Raw genomic sequence first — 15,751 nt, 5'->3', positions numbered from 1 at the left:
AGCCAATAGCAAGTAGGACTCTGGAATCTGCACACTTCAGTGTTCTGATCAGATCACGGGCTGTAAAATGCCTGATCACTACCGGATCATTTCTATGGAAAAGGGGCTTCGTTTGTTTGGAGTCTGTGCATGTAAGTACCATAAGAAGTGTAGGTCGTGAACACAAAATATCCCACAGGAAGTGCAACTTTTTTGTTGTGGAAGACGTCAGTGAGGCTATTTTTTTTTCAGTCCTTCTAAAAGTTGTCATTTTTAAAGGAGTAGCTCTCTGGGGTTTTATCTTGAGCTGGTTTTGTCCTGTGTAATGACGCTCCCTTGTTGTAATGAATATTTTATTAAAGGAACGAAACAGGGCAGTACCAGCTCGTGCTATTTCTGTCACTGTTAAATCGACATCTTAGGGGTCAGAATAGCTACTGTAAGAAACTGTATTCTGTTACTGATAAGCCTGGTAATTACATCTTAAATTCAGCCCAGCTTACTGATCCTATCGCTTTGGTGTCAGATACTTAACCTCAGCCCAGACCAAATTACTACCCATACCCCCCCCCACTCTCCCTGAAGAGAGGGAGGGAGGGGGGGGGCGCGGGAGGCTGTGGAAAATAAGGGCAGAGAAAGAAGAAGTGGGTGTCAGGGTGACATTTTTTTTCTCTCTCTTTTGAAGTCAACTCAGTGGCGACTGATCTGTGGTAATTTCGACCCCCTCTATCACAGACTGATGTATGACCTGTGCACCAGGCCCGAGCAGCCACCGGAACCCGAACCGGAGCAGCCACCGGAACCCGAACCGGAGCAGCCTGTGTCTGCAGCGGATACAGACGATATGGAAGGGAGATGCCGTGGAGAGGCGGAGGCCCCAGGACAGCAGAACCGAATACAGCAGGACAGGGATACTAACACAGAGGAGCATGGTAATACTACTACTACTACTGCCAATGGGGACTCAATGGACAAGGCAAATCTAAACACTACCTCTACCACTGTTACTACCCCTGTGACACCCAAGAGGCACAACTCACTTTACAAGGACCTCAACGACTGCGTGGTGGGAGGGTTTCGCAAGGTAAGTCCTGGAATAAAGGATGTTGTGGACACTGGACCTGTAGGACACCTTAGAGCACTGAGATACCGCTGCAAAGTAATGGCTGTAACATGCTTGGATGGTCTGTCATTTACATTGAACTGCAAGTCTGATTGCTAGTCTGACGCAGGTTGCCTGCCGTTTTTAAATGGGCCAGTTGTCTCGGAGCTCTGTGCATAGGACATTACAAAAGTATACTGGTAGTTAAGCCTGTACGTTTGGGTTGTCAATGAACGTTCCATCTGATCCTGCTTGAGTTCCAGTCTGTCAGACAGTATGATGCAGGTTGGCTGTAGTTTTGTCCTGCTGTTTTATGTGAGTCAGTGCTGTTGCAGGCAGCTCTGTTAAGCTCGTCTGTCAATGAATGAAATGACACTGGTGCTAGTGTAGTTTGATGTGGGTCAGTACTGGTGTGGTTTGATGTGGGTCAGTACTGGTGCTGGTGTGGTTTGATGTGGGCCAGTACTGGTGTGGTTTGATGTGGGTCAGTACTGGTACTGGTGTGGTTTGATGTGGGTCAGTACTGGTACTGGTGTGGTTTGATGTAGGCCAGTACTGGTACTGGTGTGGTTTGATGTGGGCCAGTACTGGTGTGGTTTGATGTGGGTCAGTACTGGTACTGGTGTGGTTTGATGTGGGTCAGTACTCGTGTGGTTTGATGTGGGTCAGTACTGGTACTAGTGTGGTTTGATGTGGGTCAGTACTGGTACTGGTGTGGTTTGATGTGGGTCAGTACTGGTACTGGTGTGGTTTGATGTGGGCCAGTACTGGTGTGGTTTGATGTGGGTCAGTACTGGTGTGGTTTGATGTGGGTCAGTACGGGTGCTGGTGTGGTTTGATGTGGGCCAGTACTGGTGTGGTTTGATGTGGGTCAGTACTGGTACTGGTGTGGTTTGATGTGGGTCAGTACTGGTACTGGTGTGGTTTGATGTGGGCCAGTACTGGTGTGGTTTGATGTGGGCCAGTACTGGTGTAACAGTATAACGTTCCCTCGCCCATACCCAGGCGCGAACCAGGGACCCTCTGCACACATTAACAACAGTCACCCTCGAAGCATCGTTACCCATCGCTCCACAAAAGCCACGGCCCTTGCAGAGCAAAGGGGAACTACTACTTCAAGGTCTCAGAGCGAGTGAGGTCACCGATTGAAACGCTATTTAGCGCGCACCACCGCTAACTAAGCTAGCCGTTTCACATCCATTACACTGGTACTGGTGTGGTTTGATGTGGGCCAGTACTGGTACTGGTGTGGTTTGATGTGGGCCAGTACTGGAACTGGTTTGATGTGGGTCAGTACTGGTACTGGTGTGGTTTGATGTGGGCCAGTACTGGTACTGGTTTGATGTGGGTCAGTACTGGTACTGGTGTGGTTTGATGTGGGTCAATACTGGTGTGGTTTGATGTGGGTCAGTACTGGTGTGGTTTGATGTGGGCCAGTACTGGTGTGGTTTGATGTGGGCCAGTACTGGTGTGGTTTGATGTGGGTCAGTACTGGTGTGGTTTGATGTGGGCTAGTACTGGTGTGGTTTGATGTGGGCCAGTACTGGTACTGGTGTGGTTTGATGTGGGTCAGTACTGGTGTGGTTTGATGTTTGTCAGTACTGGTGTGGTTTGATGTGGGCCAGTACTGGAGTGATATGGTTTTTATGTGGGTCAGTACTGGGTCAGTGCTGGGTCAGTACTGGGTCAGTGCTGCAGCATAACAGACCACCCTGTGACGTGAACACTGTTTCTATAGCAGTTATTATATTTAGCATGAGATTTGACCTCAACCCACATTTCACACCACTGCAGAGCCTAAAGTGGGACATCATAGGATCCACTTAATGGACTTTCATTGAAAATCAATATGGGAAGTTGGGAACCTACAGGATCCCTCATGTGATTGGTCTCTACTCACACCTTCACTGTGTTTCACCTGGTAGGATGATGGACTTAATGGTGACAAAGTGAGTTACCTGGTAGGATAAACAAGAACAGAGGGATATTTCTATTATTCTCACACACACACACACACACACACACACACACACACACACACACACACACACACACACACACACACACACACACAGTGTTTGTACTATTTGTTATCAATGATTTAATCTGTGCGTGTCACGTTTTGGAATCCCTCAATATCTGATGTGTTCTACTAATAACTTTTCAGATAAGGAGCTAATTTGTATTGGATTTGAGGGTTGGCAGCAGCTGCTAAAACACATGAGAGGAAATTATTATCAGTAAATATCTGTTTTTCTTCAATATAGGAATGAATTACTGATAGTGTTTTAATTGAACTAACCATACTAGAAGGAAATGACATAGATTTTTATATGTGGAGAGATTTATTGGGTATCTTACAGCAAAACAACGCTTCCTGATTACAACAGCCTCAGTCACCACCACAGGGAATGAACTGGGGACGCTTTAGCGGGGTACCATGAACCAGACAGACAGTGACGGATGTATAACCCTGACCTGAGAGAGAGGGATGGAGCCACGGAGATGGAAAGATTGAAGGACAAAGAGGAAAGGAGGGTTGGATGGGAGGCAGAAAGGAAGGGAGAAAGTAATGGAGGCAGAGAGGGAATGAAGGAGGGATGGAGGCAGGGAAGGAGAGCTGGACAGAGGCTCGGAGATAGGGAATGAGGGATAGAGGAAGAGATAGCAAGGGAATGAGGGATAGAGGCAATGCAGGATAGAGGAAGAAAGGGAGAGAATGAGGGATAGAGGAAGAGATAGTGAGGTAATGAATTAGAGCTAGAGGAAGAGAGGGAGGGAATGAGGAAGGGAATGAGGAAGAGATAGGGAATGAAGGATAGAGGAAGAGATAGCGACGGATTGAGGGATAGAGGGAATGAGGGATAGAAGAAGAAAGGGAGAGAATGAGGGATAGAGGAAGAGATGGCGAGGGAATGAATAAGGCATAGAGGAAGAGATGGGGAGGGAGGGATAGAGAAAGAGATAGGGAGGGAATGAAGAGCAGAGGTAGAGTGAGGGTTGAGTAATTTGTCTGCCATGGGAGTCCCCTGAGATGAATAGGAGACTAGCTGTGTGCAGTACGACATGCCCCTACCCTATGACCACTCTCCCCTCCCTCCCAAATATCTGTTGAGCTGAACCATAGACAAGGAGCACTTATTCTCTCCGTAGGGGTTTGGGTCACCCAGGGTTAGAATGAAACACTGCCTAGCTGTTTCCAACCAACCTGATGCAGACAGACTGCTCAGGTTTTAAGGGATGCGTATTTAAAATCCCATTGTACTGTCGGGGTCGGGAGTATTGTTGAAGAAACATTTTCTATTGAGAAACAGTGGTCTCTGCTCTCTTTCGCTTTCTCTGGATACGGAGGTGCTGGCCTCTGACGGTGCCTATCCTTCTCTGGATACAGAGGTGCTGGCCTCTGACGGTGCCTATCCTTCTCTGAATACGGAGGTGCTGGCCTCTGATGGTGCCTATCCTTCTCTGGATACGGAGGTGCTGGCCTCTGCTGGTGCCTATCCTTCTCTGAATACGGAGGTGCTGGCCTCTGATGGTGCCTATCCTTCTCTGGATACGGCGGTTCTGGCCTCTGAAAGTGCCTATCCTTCTCTGAATACGGAGGTGCTGCCCTCTGACGGTGCCTATCTTTCTCTGGATACAGAGGTGCTGGCCTCTGATGGTGCCTATCCTTCTCTGAATACGGAGGTGCTGGCCTCTGACGGTGCCTATCCTTCTCTGGATACGGAGGTGCTGGCCTCTGATGGTGCCTATCCTTCTCTGGATACGGAGGTGCTGGCCTCTGATGGTGCCTATCCTTCTCTGGATACGGAGGTGCTGGCCTCTGATGGTGCCTATCCTTCTCTGGATACGGAGGTGCTGGCCTCTGCTGGTGCCTATCCTTCTCTGGATACGGAGGTGCTGGCCTCTGATGGTGCCTATCCTTCTCTGGATACGGAGGTGCTGGCCTCTGACGGTGCCTATCCTTCTCAATACCAGCTGAACAAGTCTTGTTCATCTGGGGGGGGGGGGGGGGCTCTGTCTTCAAGATGGGAGTGGGGGTGGGCCCTGAGTATTGTTCAGCTGGGAGGGTCTGTCTTCAAGATGGGAGGGGGGGGGGGGGTGGGCCCTGAGTATTGTTCATCTGTGAGGGTCTGTCTTCAAGATGGGAGGGGGGTGGGCCCTGAGTATTGTTCAGCTGGGAGGGTCTCTGTCTTCAAGATGGGGGGGGGGGGGGGGGTTGGGCCCTGAGTATTGTTCAGCTGGGAGGGTCTCTGTCTTCAAGATGGGGGGGTTGGGCCCTGAGTATTGTTCAGCTGGGAGGGTCTGTCTGCAAGATGGGAGGGGGGGTGGGCCCTGAGTATTGTTCAGCTGGGAGGGTCTGTCTTCAAGATGGGAGGGGGGGGTGGGCCCTGAGTATTGTTCAGCTGGAAGGGTCTGTCTTCAAGATGGGAGGGGGGGTGGGCCCTGAGTATTGTTCAGCTGGGATTGTCTGTCTTCAAGATGGGAGGGGGGTGGGCCCTGAGTATTGTTCAGCTGGGAGGGTCTGTCTTCAAGATGGGAGGGGGGTGGGCCCTGAGTATTGTTCAGCTGGGAGGGTCTGTCTTCAAGATGGGAGGGGGGTTGGGCCCTGAGTATTGTTCAGCTGGGAGGGTCTCTGTCTTCAATATGACAATCTATTCTCTAGTTACATGCGGTGCAGAGCGGGCAGCCGTGTGTGTGTCTTTTTTCCTCTTCACCATTTCCAGTCGTGTGTGTGTGTGTGTGTGTGTGTGTGTGTGTGTGTGTGTGTGTGTGTGTGTGTGTGTGTGCGCGCGGGTGTGTGTGTGTGTGTGCGCGCGGGCGTGTGCGTGTGTGCGCGCGGGCGTGTGCGTGTGTGCGTGTGTGTGTGTGCGCGGGCGTGTGTGTGTGTGTGTGTGTGTGTGTGTGCGCGCGGGCGTGTGTGTGTGTGTGTGTGTGTGTGTGTGTGTGTGTGTGCGCGCGGGCGCGTGTGTGTGTGTGTGTGTGTGTGTGTGTGTGTGTGTGTGTGTGTGTGTGTGTGTGTGTGCTCCCACAGCATGGTGTGTTAATGAATAGCCCAGCGTGGGGCTCAGTGTTCCAGCGGTTAGACATTAGTCTGGCCTGTGCAGACTGATTGAACACAGCAGCCACTCAATGGACCTTCACCTGATCCCAGATGAAACAGGAGATTAATGGGAGGGGAAGACATTAATGGAGGGGGCGGGGGGGATTTAATAGAGGGGGGGGTGAAAAGGGACATTAATGGAGGAGGAGGGAGGGATTTAATTGAGGGGGGTGAAAAGGGACATTAATGGAGCGGGAGGGGGGTGATTTAATTGAGGGGGGGTGAAAGGGAACATTAATGGATGAGGAGGGGGGGATTTAATAGAGGGGGGTGAAAAGGGACATTAATGGAGGGGGCGGGGGGGGATTTAATAGAGGGGGGTGAAAAGGGACATTAATGGAGCGGGAGGGGGGTGATTTAATTGAGGGGGGTGAAAGGGAACATTAATGGAGGAGGAGGGGGGTTAATTGGGTGGGTGAAAAGGGACATTAATGGAGGGGGCGGGGGGGATTTAATTGAGGGGGTTGAAAGGAAACATTAATGGAGGAGGAGGGGGGATTTAATTGAGGGGGTGAAAAGGGACATTAATGGAGGGGGCGGGGGGGGATTTAATAGAGGGGGGTGAAAAGGGACATTAATGGAGGGGGCGGGGGGGATTTAATGGAGGGGGGTTGAAAAGGGACATTAATGGAGGAGGAGGGGGGCATTTAATAGAGGGGGGTGAAAAGGGACATTAATGGAGGAGGGGGGATTTAATAGAGGGGGGTTGAAAAGGGACATTAATGGAGGAGGAGGGGGGGATTTAATAGAGGGGGGTGAAAAGGGACATTAATGGAGGAGGAGGGGGGGATTTAATAGAGGGGGGTGAAAAGGGACATTAATGGAGGGGGCGGGGGGGATTTAATAGAGGGGGGTGAAAAGGGACATTAATGGAGGGGGAGGGGGGGATTTAATAGAGGGGGGTGGAAAGGGACATTAATGGAGGGGGAGGGGGGGATTTAATAGAGGGGGGTGAAAAGGGACATTAATGGAGGGGGCGGGGGGGATTTAATAGAGGGGGGTGAAAAGGGACATTAATGGAGGGGGCGGGGGGGGATTTAATAGAGGGGGGTGAAAAGGGACATTAATGGAGGAGGGGGGGGATTTAATTGAGGGGGGGTGAAAGGGAACATTAATGGCGGGGGTGGAAAGGGACATTAATTGGGTGGGGGAGGGGTGAAAAGGGACATTATAGCCCCCAACCCCAAACTTCCCATAATAGCAGCTTATTATTCAGGAGGCGTGAGGAGAGAAGGAAGGAGTCTATTGTGTGAGGTGATGTTGATGAGGAGAAGGAAGGAGTCTATTGTGTGAGGTGATTTTGATGAGGAGAAGGAAGGAGTCTATTGTGTGAGCAGATGTTGATGAGGAGAAGGATCTCTATGATAAACCTCTATTCTCTGAGTGATGACTCAGGGGTTCTCTTTCTATCTATATCTCACTTTCTCTATTTCTTTGTCTATCTATTGCTCTCCTCGCTCTCTCTTTCTTTGTCTCTACCACTCACACTCCCTCTCTCTCTCTTTCTTTGTCTCTCACTCTCTCTCTCTTTCTTTCTTTGTCTCTATCACTCTCTCTCTCTCTTTGTCTCTATCACTCTCTCTCTCTCTCTTTCTTTATCTCTCTCTCTCCCTCTCTCTCTCCCTCCCCCCCCCCCCCCCCCCCCCTTTAAATCTTTCTAGTTAATCTGTCATTCCCACCATCTCAGCCTTCAGCTCTGCCTGGGGGCCTCTCCCAGCCACTGTCTACAGCGCTAACAGCTGGCTGCTTTGTGATGTATTTATGAGCACGGCAGGGTGTTCTATTCCAGTTTTTCAATGTTGCTTAGATTCTTCTGATGTGGATGTTCCATGATATTTCAATGACCCTTTTTATGCATAGCCTGTGTGCATGGATTCTTACTCCATTGTTAATACTGGGGTTATCTATGATGTCTCTGTTGAACACAGACAGATTGTAATTCCCTTCCCTGTAGAGTACACCAAGCCTCCAGAGAAATGTATGTGTTATGTCAATATGCTCCATCGTTTTTATTACTTCTAGGCTATTTATTTTCTCAAACTTGTGCGTCTCGTCTGATAGTGTATTTTTTTTAAAATTTTTAAATGGCCGTTACTCATTGACCTAATTACGTTGTGAAAGTGTTCTGTTCGGCTGTGCATTTAGGATTTGACTAGCTTCGTTTTTTAAAAACCAGCTAAAATGTGTCTCTGTCCTGTCTGCTTCTAAAGCGGTGTAGTAACCTATTACCTCAGTGCCACGCTGCTGCAGGGCACCATTCATGATTCACAGTCTCGCTGCAGCCGGTGTATGGGACAATAAAACATCTCTCACTCCTCACTCCTGAATCCCAGTTTTTTTTTTTTTTACATAGCCAGATGCTAGGCCTAGCCTAACGCCTGTCTGCGTTTGTGTTTTGTACTGTATCCTGGCTGATTATAATCTCATAGGGGGGGATGCAGTCATGGTTTATAGCCATAGTAAAGATTTACAATCCCCAGAGGACTACAATTTAACAGTGGCTCATAGGCTGAAAGTTCAAAATTGGCAATAAACATATCTTTCCTCAGGGCCTTGGTTGAGACAGGGATGCAGCTCGAACATTCTGCAGCACCCAGCCTCACACTACTGGACTCTGAAATCAAATGTCTACAGTAGGCAGATGATCTGGTGCTTCTGTACCCAACCAAGGAGGGCCTACAGCAGCACCTACCCTACTGGACTCTGAAATCAAACATCTACAGTAGGCAGATGATCTGGTGCTTCTGTCCCCAACCAAGGAAGGCCAACAGCAGCACCTACCCTACTGGACTCTGAAATCAAACATCTACAGTAGGCAGATGATCTGGTGCTTCTGTCCCCAACCAAGGAAGGCCAACAGCAGCACCTACCCTACTGGACTCTGAAATCAAACATCTACAGTCGGCAGATGATCTGGTGCTTCTGTCCCCAACCAAGGAAGGCCAACAGCAGCACCTACCCTACTGGACTCTGAAATCAAACATCTACAGTAGGCAGATGATCTGGTGCTTCTGTCCACAACCAAGGAGGGCCTACAGCAGCACCTATATATTTCCTCACAGATTGAATTAGATTTTATTAGGATCCCAATTAGACGAAGTTAATGACGACAGCTGGTCGTTATTGGGGTTCTGACGCGTAACGAAAAAGACAAAAGACTTGACAATTTACGTACATTTACATACATTAAATACACAATGTGTGTTTACCAGTTCCACGTACATGTGAGTTTACACACACAACAAGTAGGTCACACAAGTAGTTGTCCACATTTTCTTTTGTTACAGCCTTATTCTAAAATGGATTAAATAATTGTTTTCCCTCTTCAATCTACACACAATACCCCATAACGATAAAGCGGAAACAGATTACTAGAAATGTTTGCAAATGTATTAAAATTAAAAACAGATATACGTTATTTACACAAGTATTCAGACCTTTTGCAATGAGACACGAATTTGAGCTCAGGTGCAACCTGTTTCCATTATTCATCCTTGAGATATTTCAACAACTTGATTGGAGTCCACCTGTGGTAAATTAAATTGATTGGACATGATTTGGAAAGGCACACACCTGTCTATAGAAGGTCCCACAGTTGGCAGTGCAAAAACTAAGTCATGAGGTCGAAGGAATTGTCCGTAGAGCTCGGAGACGGGATTGTGTCGCGGCACAGATCTGGGAAAGGGTACCAAAACATTTCTGCAGCATTGAAGGTCCCCCAAGAACACAGTGGCCTCCATCATTCTTAAATGGAAGAAGTTTGAAACCACCAAGACTCTTCCTAGAGCTGGCCGCCCGGCCAAACTGAGCATTTGGGGGAAGAGGGCCTTGTTCAGGGAGGTGACCAAGAACCCGATGGTCACTCTGACAGAGCTCCAGAGTTCGTCTCTGGAGATGGGAGAACCTTCCAGAAGAACGACCATCTGTGCAGCACTCCACCAATCAGGCCTTTATGGTAGAGTGACCAGACGGAACCACTCTTCAGTACAAAAGCTCGACAGCCCGCTTGGAGTTTGCCAAAAGGTACCGAAAGGACTCTGACCATGAGAAACAAGATTCTCTGGTCTGATGAAAACAAGATTGAACACTTTGGCCTGAATGCCAAGCATCACGTCTGGAAGAAACCTGGCATCATCCCTACGGTGAAGCATGGTGGTGGCAGCATCACGTCTGGAAGAAACCTGGCATCATCCCTACGGTGAAGCAAGGTGGTGGCAGCATCACGTCTGGAAGAAACCTGGCACCATAGTGGTAGCAGCATCAATCGGTGGGGATGTTTTTCAGTGGCAGGGACTGGGAGATCGAGGGAAAGATGAAAGGACCAAAGTATAGAGAGATCCTTGATGAATATCTGGTCCAGAGCTCTCAGGACCTCAGACCGGGGCAACGGTTCACCTTCCAACAGGACAACAACCCTAAGCACACAGCCAAGACAATGCAGGAGTGGCTTCAAGACACGTCTCTGAGTGGCCCAGCCAGAGCCTGGAATTGAACCCGATCGAACATCTCTGGAGAGACCTGAAAATAGCTGTGTGGCAACGCACCCCATCTAACCTGATAGAGCTTGAGAGGATCTGCAGAGAAGAATGGGAGTAACTCCCCAAATACAGTTGTGACAAGTTTGTGGCTTCATACCCAAGAAGACTCAAGGCTGTAATCGCTGCCAAAGGTGCTTCAACAAAGTACTGAGTGAAGGGTCTGAATACTTATGTTCATGTGATATTTCATTTTTGTGGGGGGGGAGAGATTGTTTTTGCTTTGTCATTACAGGATATTGTGTGTAGATTGAAAACCAATTCAATCCATTTTAGAATAAGGCTGTAACGTAACAAAATGTCAAGGGGTGTGAAAACTTTCCTAATGCACTGTATCTGTTAGGTGAAATACTGCAGTGTGCCTTCACAGCAGCATCGTTTGACGGGGGCTGATCAGTGTTTTTTTATGATCAGCCTTGAAGAGTAGCCTAGGTTGTGAGGGGGTTAACATGGTTAGGCTATGAGGCTGTTTGATGAAACTCCTGAGGCAGACACTAAGGGATGGGACTATATGAGCCCCCCCCAGTGCTGTTTCCTGAGCCCCCCACCACACACACACACACACACACACACACACACACACACACACACACACACACACACACACACACACACACACAACCCTCTCACACTCACTGTGTTCATCAAACAGAATCCATCTACCTCATATTCTGAAGAATAATCTCATGTTTCTTTAAATCGTGTCCTTCACCACCCCCCCCCCCCCCCCTTTTCAATCTAATTAATTCCGCTTCCCTTTCCCACATTGGGTCACTGACTAAAGAGGCAGTTGTTGGTGTCAGTCCTAGTGAGAGGTGGCAGTTTGTCTTTAGGTGTCTGCTAAGATGACAGAGAAGCAGTCCTTGGTGGGGTGTCTGGTAAGATGAAAGAACAGCAGTCCTTGGTGGGGTGTTTGGAAAGATGACAGAACAGCAGTCCTTGGTGGGGTGTCTGGAAAGATGACAGAACAGCAGTCCTTGGTGGGGTGTCTGGTAAGATGACAGAACAGTAGTCCTTGGTAGGGTGTCTGGAAAGATGACAGAACAGCAGTCATTGGTAGGGTATCTGGAAAGATGACAGAACAGCAGTCCTTGGTGGGGTGTCTGGAAAGATGACAGAACAGCAGTCCTTGGTAGGGTATCTGGAAAGATGACAGAACAGCAGTCCTTGGTGGGGTATCTGGTAAGATGACAGAACAGCAGTCCTTGGTGGGGTGTCTGGAAAGATGACAGAACAGCAGTCCTTGGTGGGGTGTCTGGAAAGATGACAGAACTGCAGTCCTTGGTAGGGTGTCTGGAAAGATGACAGAACAGCAGTCCTTGGTGGGGTATCTGGTAAGATGACAGAACAGCAGTCCTTGGTGGGGTATCTGGTAAGATGACAGAACAGCAGTCCTTGATACCATCTACTGTATCTTGCCTATGCTGCTCTGTACCATCACTCATTCATATATCCTTATGTACATATTCTTTATCCCCTTACACTGTGTACAAGACAGTAGTTTTGGAATTGTTAGTTAGATTACTTGTTATTACTGCATTGTCGGAACTAGAAGCACAAGCATTTCGCTACACTCGCATTAACATCTGCTAACCATGTGTATGTGACAAATAAAATTTGATTTGATTTGGTGATCTAAACTCACAGCACCTGTCTTGATGCCAAACGGCACTTCTACATTTGAGCTCCCACCCCTGCTAGCAGAAGGTGTAATAAGCTAAATAAACAAATGGTAACGTTATAAATCAATTAATCAATTAATCAATCAATCTATGGGTTGGGATTTGATTGATAATAGTTAAGTCTGACACCATTAATTGTCTACTGTGGAGCAGCAAGCAACCAGAACCAGAGCCCTGGAAGAGATCGAGTCAGAGCCAGAGCCCTACGAAGAGATCCAGTCAGAACCAGAGCCCTAGGAAGAGATCCAGTCAGAGCCAGAGCCCTATGAAGAGATCCAGTCAGAACCAGAGCCCTAGGAAGAGATCCAGTCAGAGCCAGAGCCCTATGAGCAGAGCCAGTCAGAACCAGAGCCCTACGAAGAGATCCAGTCAGAACCAGAGCCCTATGAAGAGAGCCAGTCAGATCCAGAGCCCTACGAAGAGATCCAGTCAGAAACAGAGCCCTAGGAACAGAGCCAACCAGAGCCTTATGAACAGAGCCAGTCAGAACCAGAGCCCTGGGAACAGAGCTAGTCAGAACCAGAGCCCTAGAAACAGAGCCAGTCAGAATCAGAGCCCTAGGAAGAGAGCCAGTCAGATCCAGAGCCCTACGAAGAGATCCAGTCAGAAACAGAGCCCTAGGAACAGAGCCAACCAGAGCCCTATGAACAGAGCCAGTCAGAACCAGAGCCCTGGGAACAGAGCTACTCAGAACCAGAGCCCTAGGAACAGAGCCAGTCAGAACCAGAGCCCTGGAAACAGAGCCAATCAGAACCAGAGCCCTGGGAACAGAGCTAGTCAGAACCAGAGCCCTGGGAACAGAGCCAGTCAGAACCAGAGCCCTGGGAACAGAGCCAGTCAGAACCAGAGCCCTGTGAACAGAGCCCTAGGAACAGAGCCAGTCAGAACCAGAGCCCTGGGAACAGAGCTAGTCAGAACCAGAGCCCTGGGAACAGAGCCAGTCAGAACCAGAGCCCTGGGAACAGAGCCCTAGGAACAGAGCCAGTCAGAACCAGAGCCCTGGGAACAGAGCTAGTCAGAACCAGAGCCCTGGGAACAGAGCCAGTCAGAACCAGAGCCCTGGGAACAGAGCCCTTGGAACAGAGCCAGTCAGAACCAGAGCCCTATGAAGAGATCCAGTCAGAACCAGAGCCCTAGGAAGAGATCCAGTCAGAGCCAGAGCCCTATGAGCAGAGCCAGTCAGAACCAGAGCCCTACGAAGAGATCCAGTCAGAACCAGAGCCCTAGGAAGAGAGCCAGTCAGATCCAGAGCCCTACGAAGAGATCCAGTCAGAAACAGAGCCCTAGGAACAGAGCCAACCAGAGCCCTATGAACAGAGCCAGTCAGAACCAGAACCTGGGAACAGAGCTAGTCAGAACCAGAGCCCTAGGAACAGAGCCAGTCAGAGCCCTATGAACAGAGCCAGTCAGAACCAGAGCCCTGGGAACAGAGCTAGTCAGAACCAGAGCCCTAGGAACAGAGCCAGTCAGAACCAGAGCCCTGGAAACAGAGCCAATCAGAACCAGAGCCCTGGGAACAGAGCCAGTCAGAACCATAGCCCTGGGAACAGAGCCAGTCAGAACCAGAGCCCTGGGAACAGAGCCCTAGGAACAGAGCCAGTCAGAACCATAGCCCTGTGAACAGAGCTAGTCAGAACCAGAGCCCTGGGAACAGAGCCAGTCAGAACCAGAGCCCTGGGAACAGAGCTCTAGGAACAGAGCCAGTCAGAACCAGAGCCCTAGGGACAGAGCCAACCAGAACCAGAGCCCTGGGAACAGAGCCAGTCAGAACCAGAGCCCTGGGACCAGAGCCAGTCAGAACCAGAGCCCTAGGGACAGAGCCAGTCAGAAACAGAGCCCTGGGAACAGAGCCCTGGGAACAGAGCCAGTCAGAACCAGAGCCCTGGGAACAGAGCCAGTCAGAACCAGAGTCCTGGGAACAGAGCCAGTCAGAACCATAGCCCTGGGAACAGAGCCAGTCAGAACCAGAGCCCTGGGAACAGAGCCAGTCAGAACCAGAGCCCTGGGAACAGAGCCAGTCAGAACCAGAGCCCTAGAAACAGAGCCAGTCAGAACCAGAGCCCTGGGAACAGAGCCCTAGGAACAGAGCCAGTCAGAACCAGAGCCCTGGGAACAGAGCCCTAGGAACAGTGCCAGTCAGAACCAGAGCCCTGGGAACAGATCCAGTCAGAACCAGAGCCCTGGGAACAGAGCCAGTTAGAACCAGAGCCCTGGGAACAGAGCTAGTCAGAACCAGAGCCCTGGGAACAGAGCCAGTCAGAATCAGAGCCCTAGGAAGAGAGCCAGTCAGATCCAGAGCCCTACGAAGAGATCCAGTCAGAAACAGAGCCCTAGGAACAGAGCCAACCAGAGCCCTATGAACAGAGCCAGTCAGAACCAGAGCCCTGGGAACAGAGCTACTCAGAACCAGAGCCCTAGGAACAGAGCCAGTCAGAACCAGAGCCCTGGAAACAGAGCCAATCAGAACCAGAGCCCTGGGAACAGAGCTAGTCAGAACCAGAGCCCTGGGAACAGAGCCAGTCAGAACCAGAGCCCTGGGAACAGAGCCAGTCAGAACCAGAGCCCTGTGAACAGAGCCCTAGGAACAGAGCCAGTCAGAACCAGAGCCCTGGGAACAGAGCTAGTCAGAACCAGAGCCCTGGGAACAGAGCCAGTCAGAACCAGAGCCCTGGGAACAGAGCCCTAGGAACAGAGCCAGTCAGAACCAGAGCCCTGGGAACAGAGCTAGTCAGAACCAGAGCCCTGGGAACAGAGCCAGTCAGAACCAGAGCCCTGGGAACAGAGCCCTAGGAACAGAGCCAGTCAGAACCAGAGCCCTATGAAGAGATCCAGTCAGAACCAGAGCCCTAGGAAGAGATCCAGTCAGAGCCAGAGCCCTATGAGCAGAGCCAGTCAGAACCAGAGCCCTACGAAGAGATCCAGTCAGAACCAGAGCCCTAGGAAGAGAGCCAGTCAGATCCAGAGCCCTACGAAGAGATCCAGTCAGAAACAGAGCCCTAGGAACAGAGCCAACCAGAGCCCTATGAACAGAGCCAGTCAGAACCAGAGCCTGGGAACAGAGCTAGTCAGAACCAGAGCCCTAGGAACAGAGCCAGTCAGAGCCCTATGAACAGAGCCAGTCAGAACCAGAGCCCTGGGAACAGAGCTAGTCAGAACCAGAGCCCTAGGAACAGAGCCAGTCAGAACCAGAGCCCTGGAAACAGAGCCAATCAGAACCAGAGCCCTGGGAACAGAGCCAGTCAGAACCATAGCCCTGGGAACAGAGCCAGTCAGAACCAGAGCCCTGGGAACAGAGCCCTAGGAACAGAGCCAGTCAGAACCATAGCCCTGTGAACAGAGCTAGTCAGAA

General features: G+C 50.0%; 1 protein-coding gene across 1 annotated transcript in view; it reads left to right on the top strand.

The window, feature by feature from the left end:
• The first annotated feature begins 718 nt into the window (after positions 1 to 718).
• Positions 719 to 15,751, top strand: part of LOC139419808 (peripheral-type benzodiazepine receptor-associated protein 1-like) — a 193,532-nt gene continuing 178,499 nt past the window's right edge. The window contains exon 1 of the mRNA XM_071169793.1: positions 719 to 1,063. Coding sequence (XP_071025894.1) covers positions 719 to 1,063 — 345 coding nt within the window. The remainder of the gene's footprint in view (positions 1,064 to 15,751) is intronic.

The sequence above is a fragment of the Oncorhynchus clarkii genome, chromosome 10, assembly GCF_045791955.1.
Source record: "Oncorhynchus clarkii lewisi isolate Uvic-CL-2024 chromosome 10, UVic_Ocla_1.0, whole genome shotgun sequence".
Classification (NCBI taxonomy): domain Eukaryota; kingdom Metazoa; phylum Chordata; class Actinopteri; order Salmoniformes; family Salmonidae; genus Oncorhynchus; species Oncorhynchus clarkii.
The sequence above is the reverse complement of the archived record's forward strand: the minus strand, read 5'-3'. Positions and strand labels throughout refer to the sequence as shown.